An 18,975-nucleotide genomic window follows, 5' to 3' on the forward strand; every position below is an offset into this window, starting at 1 on the left:
ATTCTCTCTGAGCTGTCATAAAAAATGCTTGGATCAACAAAGTTATTCTTGTCAAGAGACATGCCACGACAATGCCATGTGCAAAAGTACAAAAACAGTAGACTACTTTGGTAAGTTGAGTATGATGAAAAAAAAGTGCACTTTTACTGGTAATACTGCTAAAGAGAAAACAGGCATTTGTTGATCTCGCATTTGTCACACGATGCCTGACCATCTTTCTTCTCTTGATTGTTTTTTCACCAGATTATATTCTTGCCCTTTTTTTCTAGGCCGGTGGAGTTTCCTGAAATATTAGAGTTTGGGTTGTTGATGTAGTTTTTGTCTGTTGTCTGTTTTTTTTTTTTCTCTCATCATGATTTTAGTATAAAATGTATCTATATCAAAGCATTAGGGAAACTTAAGTTATGTAACTGGTCAACTTTTTATTACTAGTTCATGTTAGTGTAAATAAACTAAAAAATAATTCCATGTATGCTCTCAATTAATTAAAAGTTATTTAAAATAATTATTAAATAATTACAAATATTATTGAAAAAGTTTTACAAGGTATGTCATACCAAACAACGTGTCAACCCAAAGTGTAATTTCAAGAGATATAGTGCTACTTTAAAGAAAAAAAAAAAAGGTTTTATTTTCAATTTAGTCTTTTATTGTGATAGGACCGGAAAGAGAACAGGCAGATAACTGGCAACGGGAATGGGACAGGATCCCAAACCGGATTAAGAACAAACACTCTACATGCCCTGGCAAAGGTATAGTACTGCTTCATCTTTATAGCCTATTTATTCATATCTCATGATGATGAAAAATGTAAAATTTACACACACGTTTACTTGTGAACATTATAGGGATTTATAGGGATAGCGATTTTGGTGTTAAAAATTTTGTATTTACGTTTTTTTTTTTTTTTTATCAATTTCTTTCAACCTGCTCTGGGACTAGATGAAAATTAGCCAAAATCTGGCACATTTTACATTGATTTATAATGTGTATTGTCCCTGATTACATGGATGGATGGGCAGGCGGGCCCATTCCATAGACTTTCTTCATATTGTTTTCATATGCAGCTAGCCATAAATACTATAACCTTAACCTTAACCCACACCCTAAACCTACAAAAAACTTTCTGCACTTTTACAACACTGTAAGAAACTGACTGAAAATCACAGTAATAAACTGGCAGTTGCGACAAGATATAACTATATTTTTGCTGTTTACAGTAGGAACCATGTAACTGTAAAGTAAAACTCACTAATTTGCAATAACTCACAAATTTTTTTTTGGGTGTGCTTATTATGGCGCTTTTCCACTACACAGTACCAGCTCGCCTCGGCTCGCCTTGACTCGACTCGACTCAGCTTTGTTTGGTTTTCCACTATGGAAAAGTTGTACCTGTACCTACTTGCAGGTACTTTTTTTCGTACCACCTCCGGCAAGGTTCTAAGCGAGCTGAGGCGATACTAAAATGTGACGTGAAAACACGGCAGACTGCTGATTGGTCAGAGATAATCGTCACTATTCACTGCGTCATCATTGCACGCGCCAGACGGAGTCTCCTGAATAAAAAACAGCAAAAACAAAAACATCCAAAAACAGCATACACTCGATTTCCTCCATTGTCCTGTGTGTGTGGGTAGCGGGTGTGTCTCGTGTAGAAGATCCACATCCAGAAAATCACATTGTATGATTTTTAAATAATTAATTTGCATTTTATTGCATGACATAAGTATTTGATACATCAGAAAAGCATAACTTAATATCTGGTACAGAAACCTTTGTTTGCAATTACAGAGATCATACGTTTCCTGTAGTTCTTGACCAGGTTTGCACACACTGCAGCAGGGATTTTGGCCGATATCTCGCGATACATGGCCCCATCCATCCTCCCCTCAGTACGGTGCAGTCGTCCTGTCCCCTTTGCAGAAAACCATCCCCAAAGAATGATGTTTCCACCTCCATGCTTCACAGTTATGATGGTGTTCTTGGGGTTGTACTCATCCTTCTTCTTCTTCCAAACACGGCGAGTGGAGTTTAGACCAAAAAGCTCTATTTTTGTCTCATCAGACCACATGACCTTCTCCCATTCCTCCTCTGGATCATCCAGATGGTCATTGGCAAACTTCAGACGGGTCTGGACATGCGCTGGCTTGAGCAGGGGGGCATTGCGTGCGCTGCAGGATTTTAATCCATGACGGCGTAGTGTGTTACTAATGGTTTTCTTTGAGACTGTGGTCCCAGCTCTCTTCAGGTCATTGACCAGGTCCTGCCGTGTAGTTCTGGGCTGATCCCTCACCTTCCTCATGATCATTGATGCCCCACGAGGTGAGATCTTGCATGGTGCCCTAGACCGAGGGAGATTGACTGTCATCTTGAACTTCTTAAATTTTCTAATAATTGCGCCAACAGTTGTTGCCTTCTCACCAAGCTGCTTGCCTATTGTCCTGTAGCCCATCCCAGCCTTGTGCAGGGCTACAATTTTATCCCTGATGTCCTTACACAGCGCTCTGGTCTTGGCTATTGTGGAGCGGTTGGATTCTGTTTGATTGAGTGTGTGGAAAGGTGTCTTTTATATAGGTAACGAGTTCAAACAGGTGCAGTTAATACAGGTAATGAGTGGAGAACAGGAGGGCTTCTTAAAGAAAAACTAACAGGTCTGTGAGAGCCGGAATTCTTACTGGTTGGTAGGTGATCAAATACTTATGTCATGCAAATTAATTATTTAAAAATCATACAATGTGATTTTCTGGATTTTTGTTTTAGATTCCGTCACTCACATTTGAAGAGTACCTATGATAAACATGACAGACTTCTACATGCTTTGTAAGTGGGAAAACCTGCAAAATCGGCAGTGTATCAAATACTTGTTCTCCCCACTGTAAATAAAATAAGTAATGCATATTGCATGATTTGAATATGAATATCCATTTATCGACAGTCAGTTAAACAGCTCATCATTATAACAAGCTTCATTATTCATTCTTCACTTATGTGACCTTCTGGTGATTTTTGACATTTTTTGAAGTTTTATTAAAGAATACATTTGCTTTCTGTTTTCACTATTCAGAGTGAAAATGTAATTGAACTACAGTGAGGTCAATTTAAATGCAGTAATTGGCTGGCAACCCAGCAGCCAGTGTACCGTTTTCCTTCACACACACACGCACACACACACACACACACACACACACACACACACACACACACACACACACACACACACACACACACACACACACACACACACACACACATGTCTGGTTCACTATCTTTGTGGGGACTCTCCATAGACGTAATGGTTTTTATACCGTACAAACTGTACATTCTGTCCCCTTACACTAACCCTACCCCTAAACCTACCCATCACAGGAAACATTCTGCATTTTTACTTTCTCAAAACAACTCATCCTGTGTGATTTATAAGCCTTTTGAAAAGTGGGGACCGCTGGCTGGTCCCCACAATGTAGGTGATCTCAGGTTTTACTATTCTTATGGGGACATTTGGTCCCCACAATGTAATATAAACAAGGGCACACATCACACACACACACACACACACACACACACACACACACACACACACACACACACACACACACAGAGACAGTATATATATACTCTCTCTCGCTGTGTGTGTGTGTGTGTGTGTGTGTGTGTGTGTGTGCGTGTGTGTGTGAAGGAAAACGGTATCAACTAAGCATGTGTTGATGACCATTTTCATCATTTTCATGTGTGTGTGTTGATGACCAGTCTCTATTGATGACCATTTATGCAGGAGTAGCCTATGACACTACTTAAAATAAATAAATAAAATAAATATTCGAAATTCAAAAATTCGAAATTCTATTTCGAGATTAAAGTCGAAACATTACGAGAATGAAGTCAAAATTAAGAGAATACAGTCTTCTGTGTGTGTGTGTGTGTGTGTTCGTGAAGTCGAACTGCCTCGGACATGGATCTATACAAAATAGTAGCTTTTTACTTTTTCGCTTTTTGTGAAACAATGGCAAGCACACACCCGCAACTTCTACGGAAGACTGTATTCTCGAAATGTTTCGACTTTAATCTTTATTTATTTTATTTTTTTACGTTGCGGTTCAGGGCTTACGTAATGAGGTGTCTCGTTGTTAAACAGATGAATAAAGTACTATTAAAATAGTGTTCAGTCTTCATTTGTGTCATAACTGACTTTAGTGTATCGTGTAGTTTATGCAGTATGAACCAGAGCTGCTAATTCATTAATTCATTTCTCTTTTTATGTAGGCAAAAAGCTGGAAACCACATCTTATGGGTGTGCATTGCCATACGATTGTAGAAGCTGGTCTCTTGGCACAGGCTGTTGGACAAGAGAATATTTTGCTGACTGCTGCGGCACAGACCTTTGCAATCAAGAAGTTTCAGGTATCATCCTTTATTTTACCATGAACTAAGCATAATTAAGGGAATATGCTGTAAGATATTGTTAGATGTTAGATAATGTTGTGCATCACTATAAACTGATACAGCATAAATTAGTAATCGTATCTGTTAGGAACATGAGAGGGCATGGGTTCAGGGCTGATTATTTGGCTAAAGGCTCTCGTTAAGGAAAATGTGTTTGTTTCCCCGGCATAAAAAAAATATTTTTTATTGAATATTGATGGATAAACAATTTGTGGATTTTCTTTTTGGAACACTTATTTATGATAAATCTGACAAAATTGGCAGTTGTGCTATGTCACATACTGCTCTGAGACACAAGGGTTGAGAATCCAAATGCAGTCTTTATTAAGGGGTAATCCAGAATCGTAGTATACAAAATCAGTGCAAATAAACTGAGCAGGAAACAAAAGCAAACCGATAGGCAAAAGATCCAAACCATGAGATGGGGGAAACCAGACCCCTAAGTCTGGCAATGAATGACAGAGAACATGGGATATATAGGCAAAAGGTATCAATATAGGCAAAGCCTAACAAGCTAACGATGCACAGATGAAAACAACCAGGCCTAATGAGTCCGGGGCAATGGGTTCTGGGAAATTCCAATAGCGTCTGGCTGCAGACCTTCACTTGCACTCTCAGACTTGCACGCTCAGACACCAGCGCTTCCTCTGCCTGTGACGTCACTTGCAATCACTTGAAATGCAGTTTGTAATGGACTACGGAGGAGTGCCTTCTCATGAGTATCAAGGGCACTCCAGCTGGCATTTGTGACACACTAAATGTAGCCAGATTTCCCCCCCAGTGCACTTCAATGTAAATCCCACAGCTGAGCAATATTATATTTTATAATAAATAAATGCAGATGTGTTCCCTCATATGGAAAGAGATCCCAATGGAAAGAGATGTTACACTTGTGATGAAGAGGACTGCTCAAAAACAATCAGTTGTTGGGGGGATGAAGACAACTGCTTTATTGCATACAGTAAGAATTCTGAATTTATATATATATATATATATAATTTATTATTATTATTTTTTCCATTCTTATATATGTTATATATGTTTTCATTCTTTTTTACAGAAACTTCTTCACATCAGTCAGTGGCTACAAAAGGATGTGCATCTATATCTGCCTGTGAGGCGCCAGGAGAGATTTTAGGACTTAATGAGGGCATCTCATGTTGTGAGAGGAACCTGTGTAACGGGGCTCAGAGTGTCACCCAGAGCTTCCTGTTCCTCTGCTGTTCTCTGCTCTCCTACTTCATGAGGCACTGAATACAGTGCCATGACTCCTGCATCAGCAGCCATTTCATAAATTAGAGCATTAAAAAGATTGTATTGTATTGTATTGAATTATTGGCTTATCGTTTTAAGTCATGATGTAAGAAGCTCAAAAAATGATTTAATTTAACTTAAGCACGGAAATACACACGTTTAAGAATTCTGAAAAAACAGAACAACAACAACAAAAGTAATATTTAAAGGTGGGGTATTTGATTCTCTTTTTTGGCCATTTTTTCAAAATCACTTGAAATCCTATTCCTAACCCACTTACAGCCACTGAGTTAGAAGCACTTAAATGAAAATTAAGCAATTTAATCATCTGTGGAACGGGCAGGACTTGAAAAACTCCAGCCAATCATTTCCAAGACCACCTAGAATCATTGGACAGTAAATTCGTCAATCAAACGGTCGTACCATACCCCCCTCCCCCATCCATGTCCATGTTCTTCGAATGGGTGGAGTCAAAGGAAAGAAGGTAGGACCATTTGAGTTGTGTATTTTCAAAATCCGCCAGCCGTTTTGCAAATCACATACCCCACCTTGGTTTATCACATTTTGCACAAGCTCAAGTGTTGCTGACAAACCATTTTTTAGTTAAATATTTCACACAGATTGTTTTTCAGAAAACAATTTTCTGAAGCATTAGCGTAGGTCTCAGACTTTTGGAGCCTACTCTTAAAAATAAAGGTTCTTTATTGGCATTGATGTTCCATGAATAACCTTAAACATAACGGAACATTTCTATTACACAAAAGGTTATTTATGGTGGAATTTGTTTTTGATTATTAAAATGTTCTTCACAGTATAAAAAAAGGTTCTTGCAACATAATATTGAAAGGTTATTTGGTGAATGGTTCTTCTGTAGTATCGCTGCACAAACCTCTTTTTGGAACCATTATACCAGGAGTGGTTGATTATGATTTCACTTTTCTAACTTTAGTTAGTGTGTAATGTTGCTGTTTGCGCATAAACAACATCTGCAAAGTTACAACGCTCAAAGTTCAAACAAAGGAAGATATTTGCTTTTAAAGAAATCGCTTTTTAAGGACTACAACAAACGGCTGGTAGAGACTACACGATAAAACATAGATTGTCAAGACTGAATATGCTAATCAATGACTAGAAGATAACTACACATAAGCTACATAAATTCATCAACTAACCATTCAGAAATGTCCTGTTGCTTCTACATGTCGTCACTTCTTCTTGAGTCTCTCCATCATTGTCTGACTTCAGTTTGAACATAAAAGGCTGAAAGTTTTTGAAATGTTCAGTGCATGTCTGTGTGAGTGCAAGCTGTTGAAGCTCCGCCCCCTGTGCCGGGAGCAGCGGCTCATTTGCATTTAAAGGAACAGACACAAAACGGTGCGTTTTTTGCTCACCCTCAAAAATTTACCATTTTAACATGCTATATAAAAATATATGTGGGTTTTTTTTTTAGCTAAAACTTTACATACACACTCTGGGGACATCAAAGACTTATTTTACATCTTGTGAAAATGGCATTATACCACCCCTTTAAAAGTGTATGTATTGAAATAATAAAAATGACATATTTGAATACTATTCACTAGCTCATCTCTTGTTATTGTGTGCTTAAGATGAATGTATGAATATATTGACGAATGTATTCCTCATTTGTAAGTTGCTTTGGATCAAATATTTATTTTATTTAAAATTTAAATTAAGAGGTAATTCATTCGTGAAGCATTTGAAATACTTAGGAACAACATGAGTATAATTCACTTCTCACATGCATTTACATTTAAGACATTTAGCTAACACTCTTATCCAGAGAAGAAGGCAAGAGTGTTTCTCTTACGCAGTGAAGCCCACATAACCACAGACACACATTTCACAAAAACACACACACACACACACACACACACACACACACACACACACACACACACACACACACACACACACACACACAGAGAGAGAGACATCCAAACCACACATTTTCCATTTAGCACACAGGGTTTTGTTCATCAGTTGATGGGGACTTTCCAAACCTCACATAAACCTTTCTGCATGTTTACATTTTCATTATGGATTATTATTTAGTGTGTTTATTCCTTAGTTGGTCCTCAAAAAACCTGACAATTTTGGTTGGTTTTCAAAAGGTATTAAAACTCAACCCATTTCTAGCCTAATATATGGTTGTTGTAGAAAGGTGGTATAAAATTAACTTTTTTTCATCATCTAACATGTTCAATTATTTAAATGTAAAAAAACAACAACATGTATTTGTTTGTAAATAACATTAAATAATATTTAATAAGATCGTTGTCTGTTGAAGCTCTTCTGATTCTGTATTTAGTGTCTGCTGCCGGTAGATGGCAGCAGATAGTCTATTTACAAAAAACTTTTACCATCTCTGCCTTTACGTTTGCACTTTGCACTTGCTAGCATGGAAACATTATTAATAAAAATATATACAAAACAAGATGAAACACACACATTACATTTTTAAATGCCCCTAATGTTCTCTGTACTGCTATGGGTTTTGATTTAAAAAATCAAATAAAGGTGTAGGCTAATATTCACATCATTTTTTCAATCTTCATTAGAATGTGATCAGTAATAAACTCACTCCTATATAAGTTTAAAGTTCATTAATTCAACAAATAATGTATTATTAACCGATGATTTAATTAAATGTTATTCCAAATCATGTATAATACCATTTTTACAGTATATGATAATACCACAGTTACTGTTCGGTGGTGTGTTACAATTTACTTGACAGCCAATAACAGTGAAGCAGAGGCGGTCTAATCGACCTAATCTGTCCAATCATGCGAGGAGATGAGCTCATTAATATTTATGAGCTCTCTCCGTCGCCGCTGCGTAATGTCGTAAACCAAACTTTGAGCGAGCGCGCATGGTGATGTCACCGATTTTAAAATGGCGGTTCCAACGTCTGCTTTGAAATTACATCCATAATCTACCGCTCATAATTCAAAAATAACACAACGGATATCATGTTTTGAGAAAAATACTGTTCACAGATAAAACAAGACACTGTTATTTTGATCCAGAATGGATTCTGTGGTCGGAGAGGATCAAACGCTCCCGTTTGACATCAATCTGAGGTGAAGCGGTTTATTTTTTTAAATTTCTGTCAGAGTCTGTCAGGTAACGTTAGCGTTAGCATGTTAGCTTGAAGGGAAACATTTAAATTAAGCACAACAATAGTTTTCTTATTCTGTTTATTCAACATTAGAATTTCAAAATGTTTTCTGGTAATCACCTCGACAAAGAAATGAGCTAATGTTAACCACTGTGAGCTTGTTATGAATATGTTCCTATTGCTGCACATTAAACCGATATACATTTATTTCATATCTGTAACGTTACTTCATGTAACCGCTGATAGAGTTGGTGAATACGATTTTTATTCTGTATTTTCTCAGAAATTATGCATTGATGCTTTTGTTATCATTCTGGCAGTTAATGTGCATTCTTGACAGCTTCTGATCGTGTCTGGTTCAGTTTTAATTCATAAATTTTTATGGTAATAATATGTGTATACTTATTATTTTGCATTGACATTTTGTGTTTAATTTGAGTAGTCTCATCCAGCTTTTGTGGTATTACTATGTTGTTTGTCGTAGTTGGGCTGGTGTTCAAGTTTGATGCTCATTGCCCCCGTGTTAAAAAACAAAACACATGATCCTCTTAGTTAAATATAGCAGGGACTTGATCTCTAAAGCATCTGGGCACACGAGGCTGTTTTTTGACATTGTTTACTATGTTCAGGAGTCAAATGCATGTTAAAAATACCTTGGACAGTGTGTACGGGCACAATCCATGATCAACAAACCTTGACAGGAGGGATCATTAAAATGGAGTAACAACATTTTGTAAATGCATTAAATATAGTTGTCTGCATTAAATTGTTTTTTAGTATGCATTAAATAAAAGTGCTTGTAGTAGGCTAAATACAGTCATTTGCATTGAATGCAATGCAAGATGATTGTACTGGTTTATTTAGTTTACTGGTGCACAGAATGCAATTAATGCATTGCATATAGTCTCTGTCTCTGAAGTGGCACAAGTTGTGTTGTTGAGAAATGATGAGAGAGAGAGAGAGAGAGGCTTGTTATGAGTTGTGAGTTGATCATGCGCTGTCAAAGAAGAAAACACACCGCTTCCTTCCTGGATTACACACACACATATAGCGGAAAAGCGCTCTTGTTTATTATCTGACACACTGATCTCTGTCTTTTACTTTTCTGTGGCCATGTGACCATGAAGGACTGATGTAGGTAGGTTAATACACTCACTGTTACACCTGTGCTGCTTGTGTATAGAGTTAGTGCTGTAGATGTGTAGATTTGCATCAGATCACTCTTATGGTGCTTACACGATTCAGAGATCAGACTTTGCCAAGTTCAGGAGGTCTTTAATGGGTAAGAGTTGAAGGACTCTTGGGTTTGATTGTCAAGTTCGAGATCAGTCCATCTATGCTGTCCTGATGCTTGTGTCATTGTAGTGTCACTTTTATAAACCAGCTGGTGAGCCTGTGGAGGGGGGAAACACAAGATGAAAGCTGATATCAGTCTGCTGCCTTTATTCCCTGACATCTGATAGGAGCTTTTAACCAATTCAGATATGTTTCTGAAACTCTGACTCGTATGTGAAACCTATGAAACAGTTTTGTGATAGTTTGTGGCTAGCTCAATGCTAACAGTGCAGGAAAACGTGAGAAGAGGAAGTTGTTTGGCCGTGATGTGTTGTGTTGTGGAGCGGCTTGTGCATCCGTTTGGCTCCATCCTCAAAATACTGTTACAATAAATAATAGACAATGTCATAGACCCAGGTGTGTTTCTTTAAACTCTGCAGGACAGTGGCCCTCCAGGACCGAGCTTGGAGAGCCCTGTCATAGACAATAATAGACACAGTTTGCACTGTTGAGCAGATTCTCACATGAATGTGTGATTTTTAATGATTGAATGCTGTATGAATATTATGGAAGTTGTTATATTTTTAGGCTACATTTTTGTTTCTGTTACTGTTATGTACACACAAATAGGATGAGATGGTCATTTGAGGGGTTGTGTTGGGGTTTTGTCAGTGGCTGATGCTGATATGTACTTTTTTACACCTTTTCTTGCTGATTAGAGAGAAAATTCAGCTGAATGGTTTTGAACTAGAGATGGACTGATAATTGATTCTTCAGTAAATTATTTGAAAGTCTATTATAATTATTGTAAAAAATCATAGTACTGTTGGTATTTATTGTTTTAGTAGGCTATAACAATTAGGCTATTAATTATTGTTTCAAGAAGTAACAATTGTTTGTCGGTTATCGGCCACCAACAACATAAAAATTATCATTATGTGTCAGAGATTATACATTTTGGTCAATCTCTATTTTTAAAACATGGTCAAATCTGTGCTACACTGTTATTAGTAGTTAAAAGAAAAATTGTAGTAAACAGACATGCGTCTGAAGATAATATGAACTTTGTGCGTGACAGTTTAACTTCTGCATACTACACAGTACTACACACATATTTATATAATATAGACTTACTTATACGATATAATCCAATTAACCAGCAAATGAGAGTCTCAGACATATGATTATTTTTACATTTATTTTTTCAGAATGATATTTTTTCACAAAATTCACAAAATTATGCATTATCCATTAAGAATACTGTTGTACAATTTTTGAAACAGTACATGTGTTAATCCAGAAATGCTAATAATCCCAAATGAAGGCCTGTAAATTGGTCTGGTTTCATAAGAAATTCAAGAATGCATCAGATTTGACGTGTGAGGCTCTTCTGTTTGACGGCTGCTCAGTCTTATGTAACTTCAGTGTGCCGAGTGTCCTAATGGGCTTGCCTTAGGTCTGAACGACTGTCTGATGAGTGAAGGGGATTGAACTTGTTAGGATGCCAAGAGTCACAGCAAACACACACCCACACAACATAAAGATGCTGTGATCTGCACATTCACATTAGTTTCAGACAGCCTGCTTACATCATGCTCTCGCTTGTAGCCAGCGCTGCACTTTAAAGTTATGATAGCACACTCACGTTGTTTCTGCTCCTGTTCCCAGCCTTGAGGTTGGATTATGAATAGCATCCATTCCACAGACATATGCACCGTCCATTCTTTCACTGTTTGTGCGTGTTTTCATGAGCTGGATAGTAAAGTAGAATAGGCTAGAGACGCTTCAGTATTCAGTGTAACCGCTGGATATTTGCACCTGTTTCATAGATGAATGCTGACAGGCTTGTGATTTGTTGTGATTTCAGTGTAACGTGATGTGTAACTTATATTTGTGTGTTTATGTTGCAGTATTTCCAGACTGCCAGAGTCTCTGAGCAGCAGCAACTTCAGCATGGACAACATAACAGGTAGACATTTCCTCATATCTTTTAAATATAATCCGTTGAGCACCACATGACTAGGGCCGGGTATCGCCATCTACCTCACGATTGATATCACAATTCAATACATCACGATATTGAATCGGATTCATTCTCTCTTGTTCCTTCAGAAGTGATTTAGATATGTGTACACTTTAGCACATTTAGGACTATATAGGCTACTCTGTTGAGTTATAGAGACTGTTGTGTAAAAGAATGAGATGAAAAGCAGCAGATATTATGTTCCTCCCTCCAGCCTTTTACCTTTTAAATCTGTTATGAAAACACACACGGTCTCACACGCTTGTTGTATTTCTCTCTGAAGTCCGAACCACATGGTCATAATCAGATTTTCATCAAAGGTTGAAATACTCTGAAAATAACAAATAAGACACACAATGATCATTTCTGGAGCGAACAGAAGCTTGTTTGTTTATTCGTCTGTCTGTTGTCTTGTCATCTGCAACGCCTCTTGTTTCCAGGACAGAGGATGTCTCCATCCAAAGCTCTGAACATGAAAGATTACGAGAACGTAAGTACAACAACAAACCTGAACATTTCTTGAATCTCTTGAATTGAATCAGAATGTTTGCTTTTGTTTGTTTTCTTATAAGTGTGCCTACGATGCCAAAAATGATGTCTTGATAGGCAGCTCACAAGGTTTTGAAACAGCCATTGAGTGTGCTTATATTCATTATTCTTACAGGATTATTTTTTAATAAGCAGGAGTTTTTCTTTTCATCTGTGACGGTGTAGTTAAATGTAGTTAGTTTATGTTTTGACGTCACAACTGGAGGTATTCAAATCACAAAACTTCTAAATCAAACAGTTTTCTTGCATTTTTTTTGTTTATTGATTTGGATCTAAACCCTTAAAACGAGTTTGAATGAGAAATAATTATGTGTAAACGTTCTCATTGTTATCAGTTTTAAGTGCCTTTCTGACTTATTGATGATTTTGAACTTCATTTTAATAGGTCAGCACTCAGCATGCAACTATTTTGGTTTCTTTGGCATTCATGATATTCTGGTATAGAATGTCTGCCTGTCCATTTAAGGAAAGGGGTTTATTTCTTTGTACTCAGATAAAGATCTTTGTGCATTCCTGTGTGTGTGTGTGTGTGTGTGTGTGTGTGTGTGTGTGTCTGTCTGTCAGAGAGAGAGAGAGAGAGAGAGAGAGAGAAAGTGTGTTTGTGTGCTGTAGAAACACAGAGACCTTTCAGAAGAAGGTACAACTGCCCATCACTGTGGTGTTTGTGGTTATTCCTGACTCCATTTGTATTTCTTTCTTTCCCTTCCCCCTATTTCTGCCCCAGATGTTGTAGTGAAAAACGCTCTGAGTACAATGATCCACAGTTCACTGCCCTTGCAGTCTCTCTTACACACACACTCATGCCAACCCTCATTACTGACACACACTCATTACTCCTTTAGCTCTCGTCCCCTCCCTCCACATTCCCCTTTCTCGCTCTTTTTCTGCAATTCAGTTATTTGAAGAACCGCTCTGCTCATGTTTATTCATGAATGAGTCCGAGTTTTGTAAGGAGGAAGCACTGAATATTCAGAAATGTTCAGTGTGAAGGGATAGTTCAGGCAGAATAAAAATTCTGATGGAGATTTTCTCCATTTCATTGTTGGTCAGTCTGGTTTTGTGAACTGGAGCATTTAAAAGATCTGACACACTTGTTCATGAATCTAGCATCACTGCGATGAACCAGGAGAGCTGTGGTGTATGTTAAAATTGTGTAAATTCCAGTTTGCTCCTTGAGATTTTCCAGAACTACTGCTTAAGTAAAAGATTAGGGTACATTTTCTCTAGGGGTGGGAATCTTTTACCATCTCACGATTCGATTCGATTCCGATTCTTGAGGCCACGATTCGATTCAAAATCGATTTTCGATTCAAAAAGATTTTCGATTCAAAACAATTCGATTTTATTCATAATGATTTCTAATCAGGTTTCTGATCATGATCTACTCTCATCTGCTTTGCAATACAGAATGACAAACGGAGACATTAAAGTGTCTTTTTCACATTTATTAAGTTCAATTCTCAGGGAAGTGCCTTTTATCAAAAAAAATACTGGTACTTTTAAAGCAAAGTATTTATGATGACCCATAACGAACTTACTTCCAATACTTCCTATATTAATTGTATTAATAAAACAAATGGAAGTGATTTGGCAAGTCAACTGTAAGGTTACATTTGCCAGCATATGTCCCAACATTGCTGAGAACCAACAGGAAAATAAATGTGTGCCTGTACTAGCAGCATACTTGTAGTAAATTAATACAAACTTCAGCATATTCTGAATCTCTAGCATTTAATAATAGACTTCTAACCAACATCCTCTTGTAATTTCCAATGAGCAATATAATCCTTCAGACAAAAAAAAAAAAACATTTTGCTGTAGCAAATTCACAAACAGTTTTCGTTCAAAAATATAGAATTATGTACCAGAAGCTATCATAACGTATAATGCTTGTGGACTTATGCATATTCTGAATAATTAGTAACATACAAAGTCGCTCTTGACTTATACACAACTAAATAATAAAGAGTTATGACTTGAAATGTTTGCTGTATACCACAATCAAAAATAGCAAAGAAAGTGAATGAACATCTGCAGAGAGTAACTTACAGTCAAAATGTAACTTTTTGTGACTGGCATTGCACATATTGCATACAGATCAGATCGGTTTACACAGCATATTGATGTGAAAACTAAACAATACAGAAATTAGCTCTCATACAAAAAAAAATATTAAATAGATCACAATGAAATTGCCAATGTTCCATACGTTAGATTTTAACGAAGATATTCTCTGGTGCCGTTCGGATTTGGCGCTCAGCCATCATGCGTCTGTTATGTGCGCGTCTCTGTTATGAGCACGCCACAGACTGTCCGCGCACGGCACGTCCGCTTCAGAGTTCCGCCTTTTGCGTTCCTTCAATGTTACGTTATTAATATTTTTTTTTTTTTTTTTTTTTTTAGAAAATCGATTTTTGACATTTGTGAATCGATTCAGAATCGTCCACGTCCCGAATCGCGATTCATCTAAGAATCGATTTTTTTCCCCACCCCTAATTTTCTCCTTGTTTGTGTTGTCTGTGTATGTACAAGGAATATTTTGAGTAATTTTCTGTGTTTCCTTTACAGCAAATCACAGCCCTGAAAAAGGAAAACTTTAACTTGAAGCTCAGGATCTATTTTCTGGAAGAACGTGTGCAGCAGAAATGTGACGACTCCACAGAGGACATTTACAAAACGGTTACTGACGCACACTGTCACAAACACACGTGCACAAATATGACATTGTTCCTAGATCTAATGGTGGAAGTACCCCCTTTTTGGCGTGTTCGCATCGCAGGAACTGGGAACGATTTTAGTTCTAGGAACTCCTTTTAGGCTAATTAAATTAGTTCCTTCTTCAGAGTAGGGTCTAACCGAGCACAATAGGAACTACCAGTGACATAAGTGTACGCTGATTAGCCGAACGCACGCAAAACACCTGCACCCACCATTTAAAAAGAAAGCTGTGTACACACATAGAGATTATAAGCTATATATTTACTCCCTCGAACTAACTCTAGTCTCTCAACCTCTATGCTGAGCCAAGGAGGAAATCCAACGCAACTAACCTAACAGGATTATGTTCTTCTGCTCAGATAGCGTCATTGGGCATCAACCACATGGCAAACGCTGAAACTTTTTCATATACTGTCTACTTTCTTTGTATAACAGTTCTATCTAATAAAGTATTATAGATAGAATATGTAGATAGAAACATTTGTTCTCGGGGAACCACCCTAGTGGCTAGTTCCTATAACTAAGTTCCTATAACTACCCAGTGAGAAAGGGGCTATTGATGCCAGTAGTTATATGCACAGTGACCTTATTTTGTTGATTGTAAGTAACTTTTATATCTGTGTGTGTAGAACATTGAGCTGAAAGTGGAGGTGGAGTCAATGAAACGAGATCTGGCTGAGAAACAGGAACTGCTTGTGTCTGCATCGTAAGTCTTGTTTACATGTTCACTTCCTATTTTTACTAATTATCCATCCTAACTTGGTGCGACATCATGATACGGCGTCAAGCAATTAAACCTATTTCTTCTTTGTTCTTCTTGTTGCTTGTCTGTCCTAACCAATCATGACATGTGATAAGACATTTTGTCTCTTGGTTCCAGTTTTTGACGGATTACAGTGTTTCTCATACATTGATTCATCTGTGGCGGCCGGAAAATATATTTAAACTTCTCATAATAACACATAAGGTCAATAAGCGCGATAAGGCTTTGGGTCCTTATCAAAAGACTGTGTGTTTGCGTCGCGCATAGAGAAGTGCTCACTTGCTCACGTGATCAGCTCCGCATCTCAGTTCACAGTGAATGAATGCAGTGAACTCCATCTGTGCATGTGCAGCTTGCATTTGGGTTAAGTTAAGCTTGCATTTGGGAACGCAGTTACGCATTATTTTCACATTTGCATAGTTGACGATTACAGGATTTCACTAGATTTGTAATGAGATGCGTTTGTAAACTAGTTTTGAAGTGATGAAATTAACATTGCACTGGAAACACTTGGTTATGACTAATTTGGGCTTTCAGGTCAAATATTTGCCATTAAGAACATGTATGTGTGCATTGGATGTAAGACACAGATCATAATGGCATGTGTTTGTGTGTGTAGGAAAGCACTAGAGAGTTTAGCCAGTCGAGGTGTTGGTGATGATGGCAGAGAGAAGATGCACAGAGAAATGGACTCACTCAGAGAAGCATTCAACACTCGGATTCAAGAGCTGGAGGAGGTAAAACAAACCCCACGATTTCTGTAGCAAATGGTTGAGAATATGTTTTTCATCTTTAGTCATTACCATGGCTTTATCTTTTTCTTCAGTCTCTGCGAGCTGCCCAAGAGGAACTGGAAAGCATGGCCACCATTGCTGAACAGGAGAAGGTGAAAAATATTGAATTGGAGAAAAAGCAACGGGTCGCCAACCAATCAGGGCCCTCAGATGATTCAGGCTCCACCCCTGAACGGCTCAGAGAGCTCCAGCAAGCCCTTCAGGAGAAGGAGAGGTGATCAAGAAAGAAATTAACCTGTTAAGCTGCAACTCCACTTTTGAAAAATCCCCAGAAATGACATACCCAAACTGAAACACATACAGTTCATGAACCCTTTGTACTAAAAGCACAAGTATGATCTCATTTGAAAGCTGACACCTGGCAGTTTATTGTAAATGTAGAATTAATTATTGTCATAATGAAATTTTTTTTTATAAATAGCTTCAAAATTTTGTAAAGTTATTAGAAATTATTTTTTATGAAACATCCTCATGAAAATAAAATTGAAGTTGGCACTGTAGCAATCTAGAAATGCACTACAGCTAAAGCCACATGTCTAAACATTTTATGTTTAAAATCTGAAGATAGTAAGTCCAAAACTCTGGATTTAGTTAAATGTTTTTCAAGACCATGTCAAATGACTTTATTTTTAACGTCCTGGAATGTCACATGATCATGGCTCTTCTTCATGTTCCATATATGGACTATTATTGTGCATATAGCGCCCTCAGGCTGTTGGTATGAATTAAAAACACAGTATCAGAGTATCCAAGCGCTCATAATGATTACATCGACGCATTTCGGTATAAATTCAATAAATATTATTCCTGTCTATAGAAATCTGATGTAAACCTATGAGAATATATCAATATTTCTCCAAATCTGCACATTTTTGAGCTAAAAGCCCTGAAGGACGTTGTTTTGTGTATCGCTGTCATGACGACAGCACGGGAGTTTTTTTATGAATGAAAGCGGCTGACGCGCATAATTCATATTAAAGGTATCGACTCATTTTTTCATTTCATAACTCCTGACACAAATTAAGAAATAACTGTCGCTATAAGTTTCTCAGAATACAATAGTGGTCAAATACTGAAACTTGAGTCTTATATCTTTTTAATGATGTATAGTTTGTCAAGGTATAACATTAAATCTGATAGTAACTTTGAATTATATATATAAAAAAAACGCTTCAGTGCGCCCGCGCACTGGCAACGGTTAACAGGTTAAAGTACTAAAAGACAATTTATTCATTAACAAAGTGTAACTTTTAGTTCTGAAAATCCATGATATGTTTTCCACAGTGTTATTGAGCAACTGCAGGTGACACTCAAAGATCAAGATGCAATGATCGGAGAGCTTCGGAAGAATGACCCGCACCAGCCAATAGGAGAGCAGATGACACAGCTGAACTCCCTGATTGGCCAAAAAGACAGTCAGCTACAGGTTAGTCTTTTAGTTTTGTAAAGCACAACAGTGGCTTTCTTACACCAATGTTTATGCTATCTCAAAGGCACATCACAAACACTTGAGTGATGATGTTTTGTGTATTTTTGTTTTTACAGGTCCTTAGAGAAGAACTAGACCGTGGGAGAGAAAATGCAGAAAGAGACAAACAGGTAAGCAGACAACTACCAGAATGCTCCTCTTCATGAGTGCGTGTATAGAGTAAAACTTGCTTGTAAGCAAGCCAGCATGAGGATGTGAATTATTGGGTGGCATGTTACTAGCTATTTCTTACTTGACACAAAATTGTCATAAAGGGAGAAAGCGGCCTTTGAAAGCTGAATCATCCTTTGAGTAGCATTCATGTTTCAGGATTTATTATAGACATTTGTGCACTCATGAGCATAATAGTTTACATCTACCTCTTTAAAAGATTGGTCCCTGATCCACCCTGAGAAATCTCTATGAAATTATTATTTAAAATACGACCTTGTAATTAAATATGACTGGAAAGATCAAAGAGTGTTGGAGGGCAATGTGCTAAACTGGATTAGCAGGTTGGCAGCAGTCTGTGTCTGTTGCAAGTGA

The 18,975-nt window shown here is 37.4% G+C and overlaps 2 protein-coding genes across 10 annotated transcripts in view; both read left to right on the top strand.

Moving 5' to 3' along the window:
- The window catches only part of LOC311277441 (uncharacterized protein), a 7,443-nt gene extending 182 nt beyond the window's left edge, over positions 1–7,261 (top strand). Inside the window, exons 2-6 of one of the 3 annotated variants that reach the window (XR_014625258.1) lie at positions 1–110; positions 660–752; positions 2,761–2,820; positions 4,261–5,401; positions 5,501–7,261. The exon at positions 1–110 is cut by the window's left edge and continues 1 nt beyond it. Coding sequence is in view for 2 of the 3 variants with exons in the window: in XM_084387757.1 (XP_084243883.1) it covers positions 1–110; positions 660–752; positions 4,261–4,398; positions 5,282–5,401; positions 5,501–5,694 (655 nt within the window). In the remaining variant the exon portion in view is untranslated. The remainder of the gene's footprint in view (positions 111–659; positions 753–2,760; positions 2,821–4,260; positions 5,402–5,500) is intronic. The other 2 variants (XM_084387757.1, XM_084387758.1) reach the window with 2 other exon arrangements.
- Positions 7,262–8,551: 1,290 nt separating this feature from the next.
- LOC311276954 (uncharacterized protein) overlaps positions 8,552–18,975 on the top strand; it is a 47,230-nt gene continuing 36,806 nt past the window's right edge. For 5 of the 7 annotated variants that reach the window (XM_084387022.1, XM_084387023.1, XM_084387027.1 and 2 more), the window contains exons 1-9: positions 8,552–8,801; positions 12,025–12,083; positions 12,578–12,627; positions 15,255–15,365; positions 16,034–16,110; positions 16,787–16,904; positions 16,994–17,175; positions 18,246–18,387; positions 18,507–18,560. In XM_084387022.1, coding sequence (XP_084243148.1) covers positions 8,749–8,801; positions 12,025–12,083; positions 12,578–12,627; positions 15,255–15,365; positions 16,034–16,110; positions 16,787–16,904; positions 16,994–17,175; positions 18,246–18,387; positions 18,507–18,560 — 846 coding nt within the window. In that variant the 5' untranslated portion in view covers positions 8,552–8,748. Of the gene's footprint in view, positions 8,802–9,789; positions 9,978–12,024; positions 12,084–12,577; positions 12,628–15,254; positions 15,366–16,033; positions 16,111–16,786; positions 16,905–16,993; positions 17,176–18,245; positions 18,388–18,506; positions 18,561–18,975 lie in introns of those variants that run through there. The other 2 variants (XM_084387025.1, XM_084387026.1) reach the window with 2 other exon arrangements.

The sequence above is a fragment of the Rutilus rutilus genome (assembly GCF_951802725.1).
Source record: "Rutilus rutilus genome assembly, chromosome: 18".
NCBI lineage: Eukaryota > Metazoa > Chordata > Actinopteri > Cypriniformes > Leuciscidae > Rutilus > Rutilus rutilus.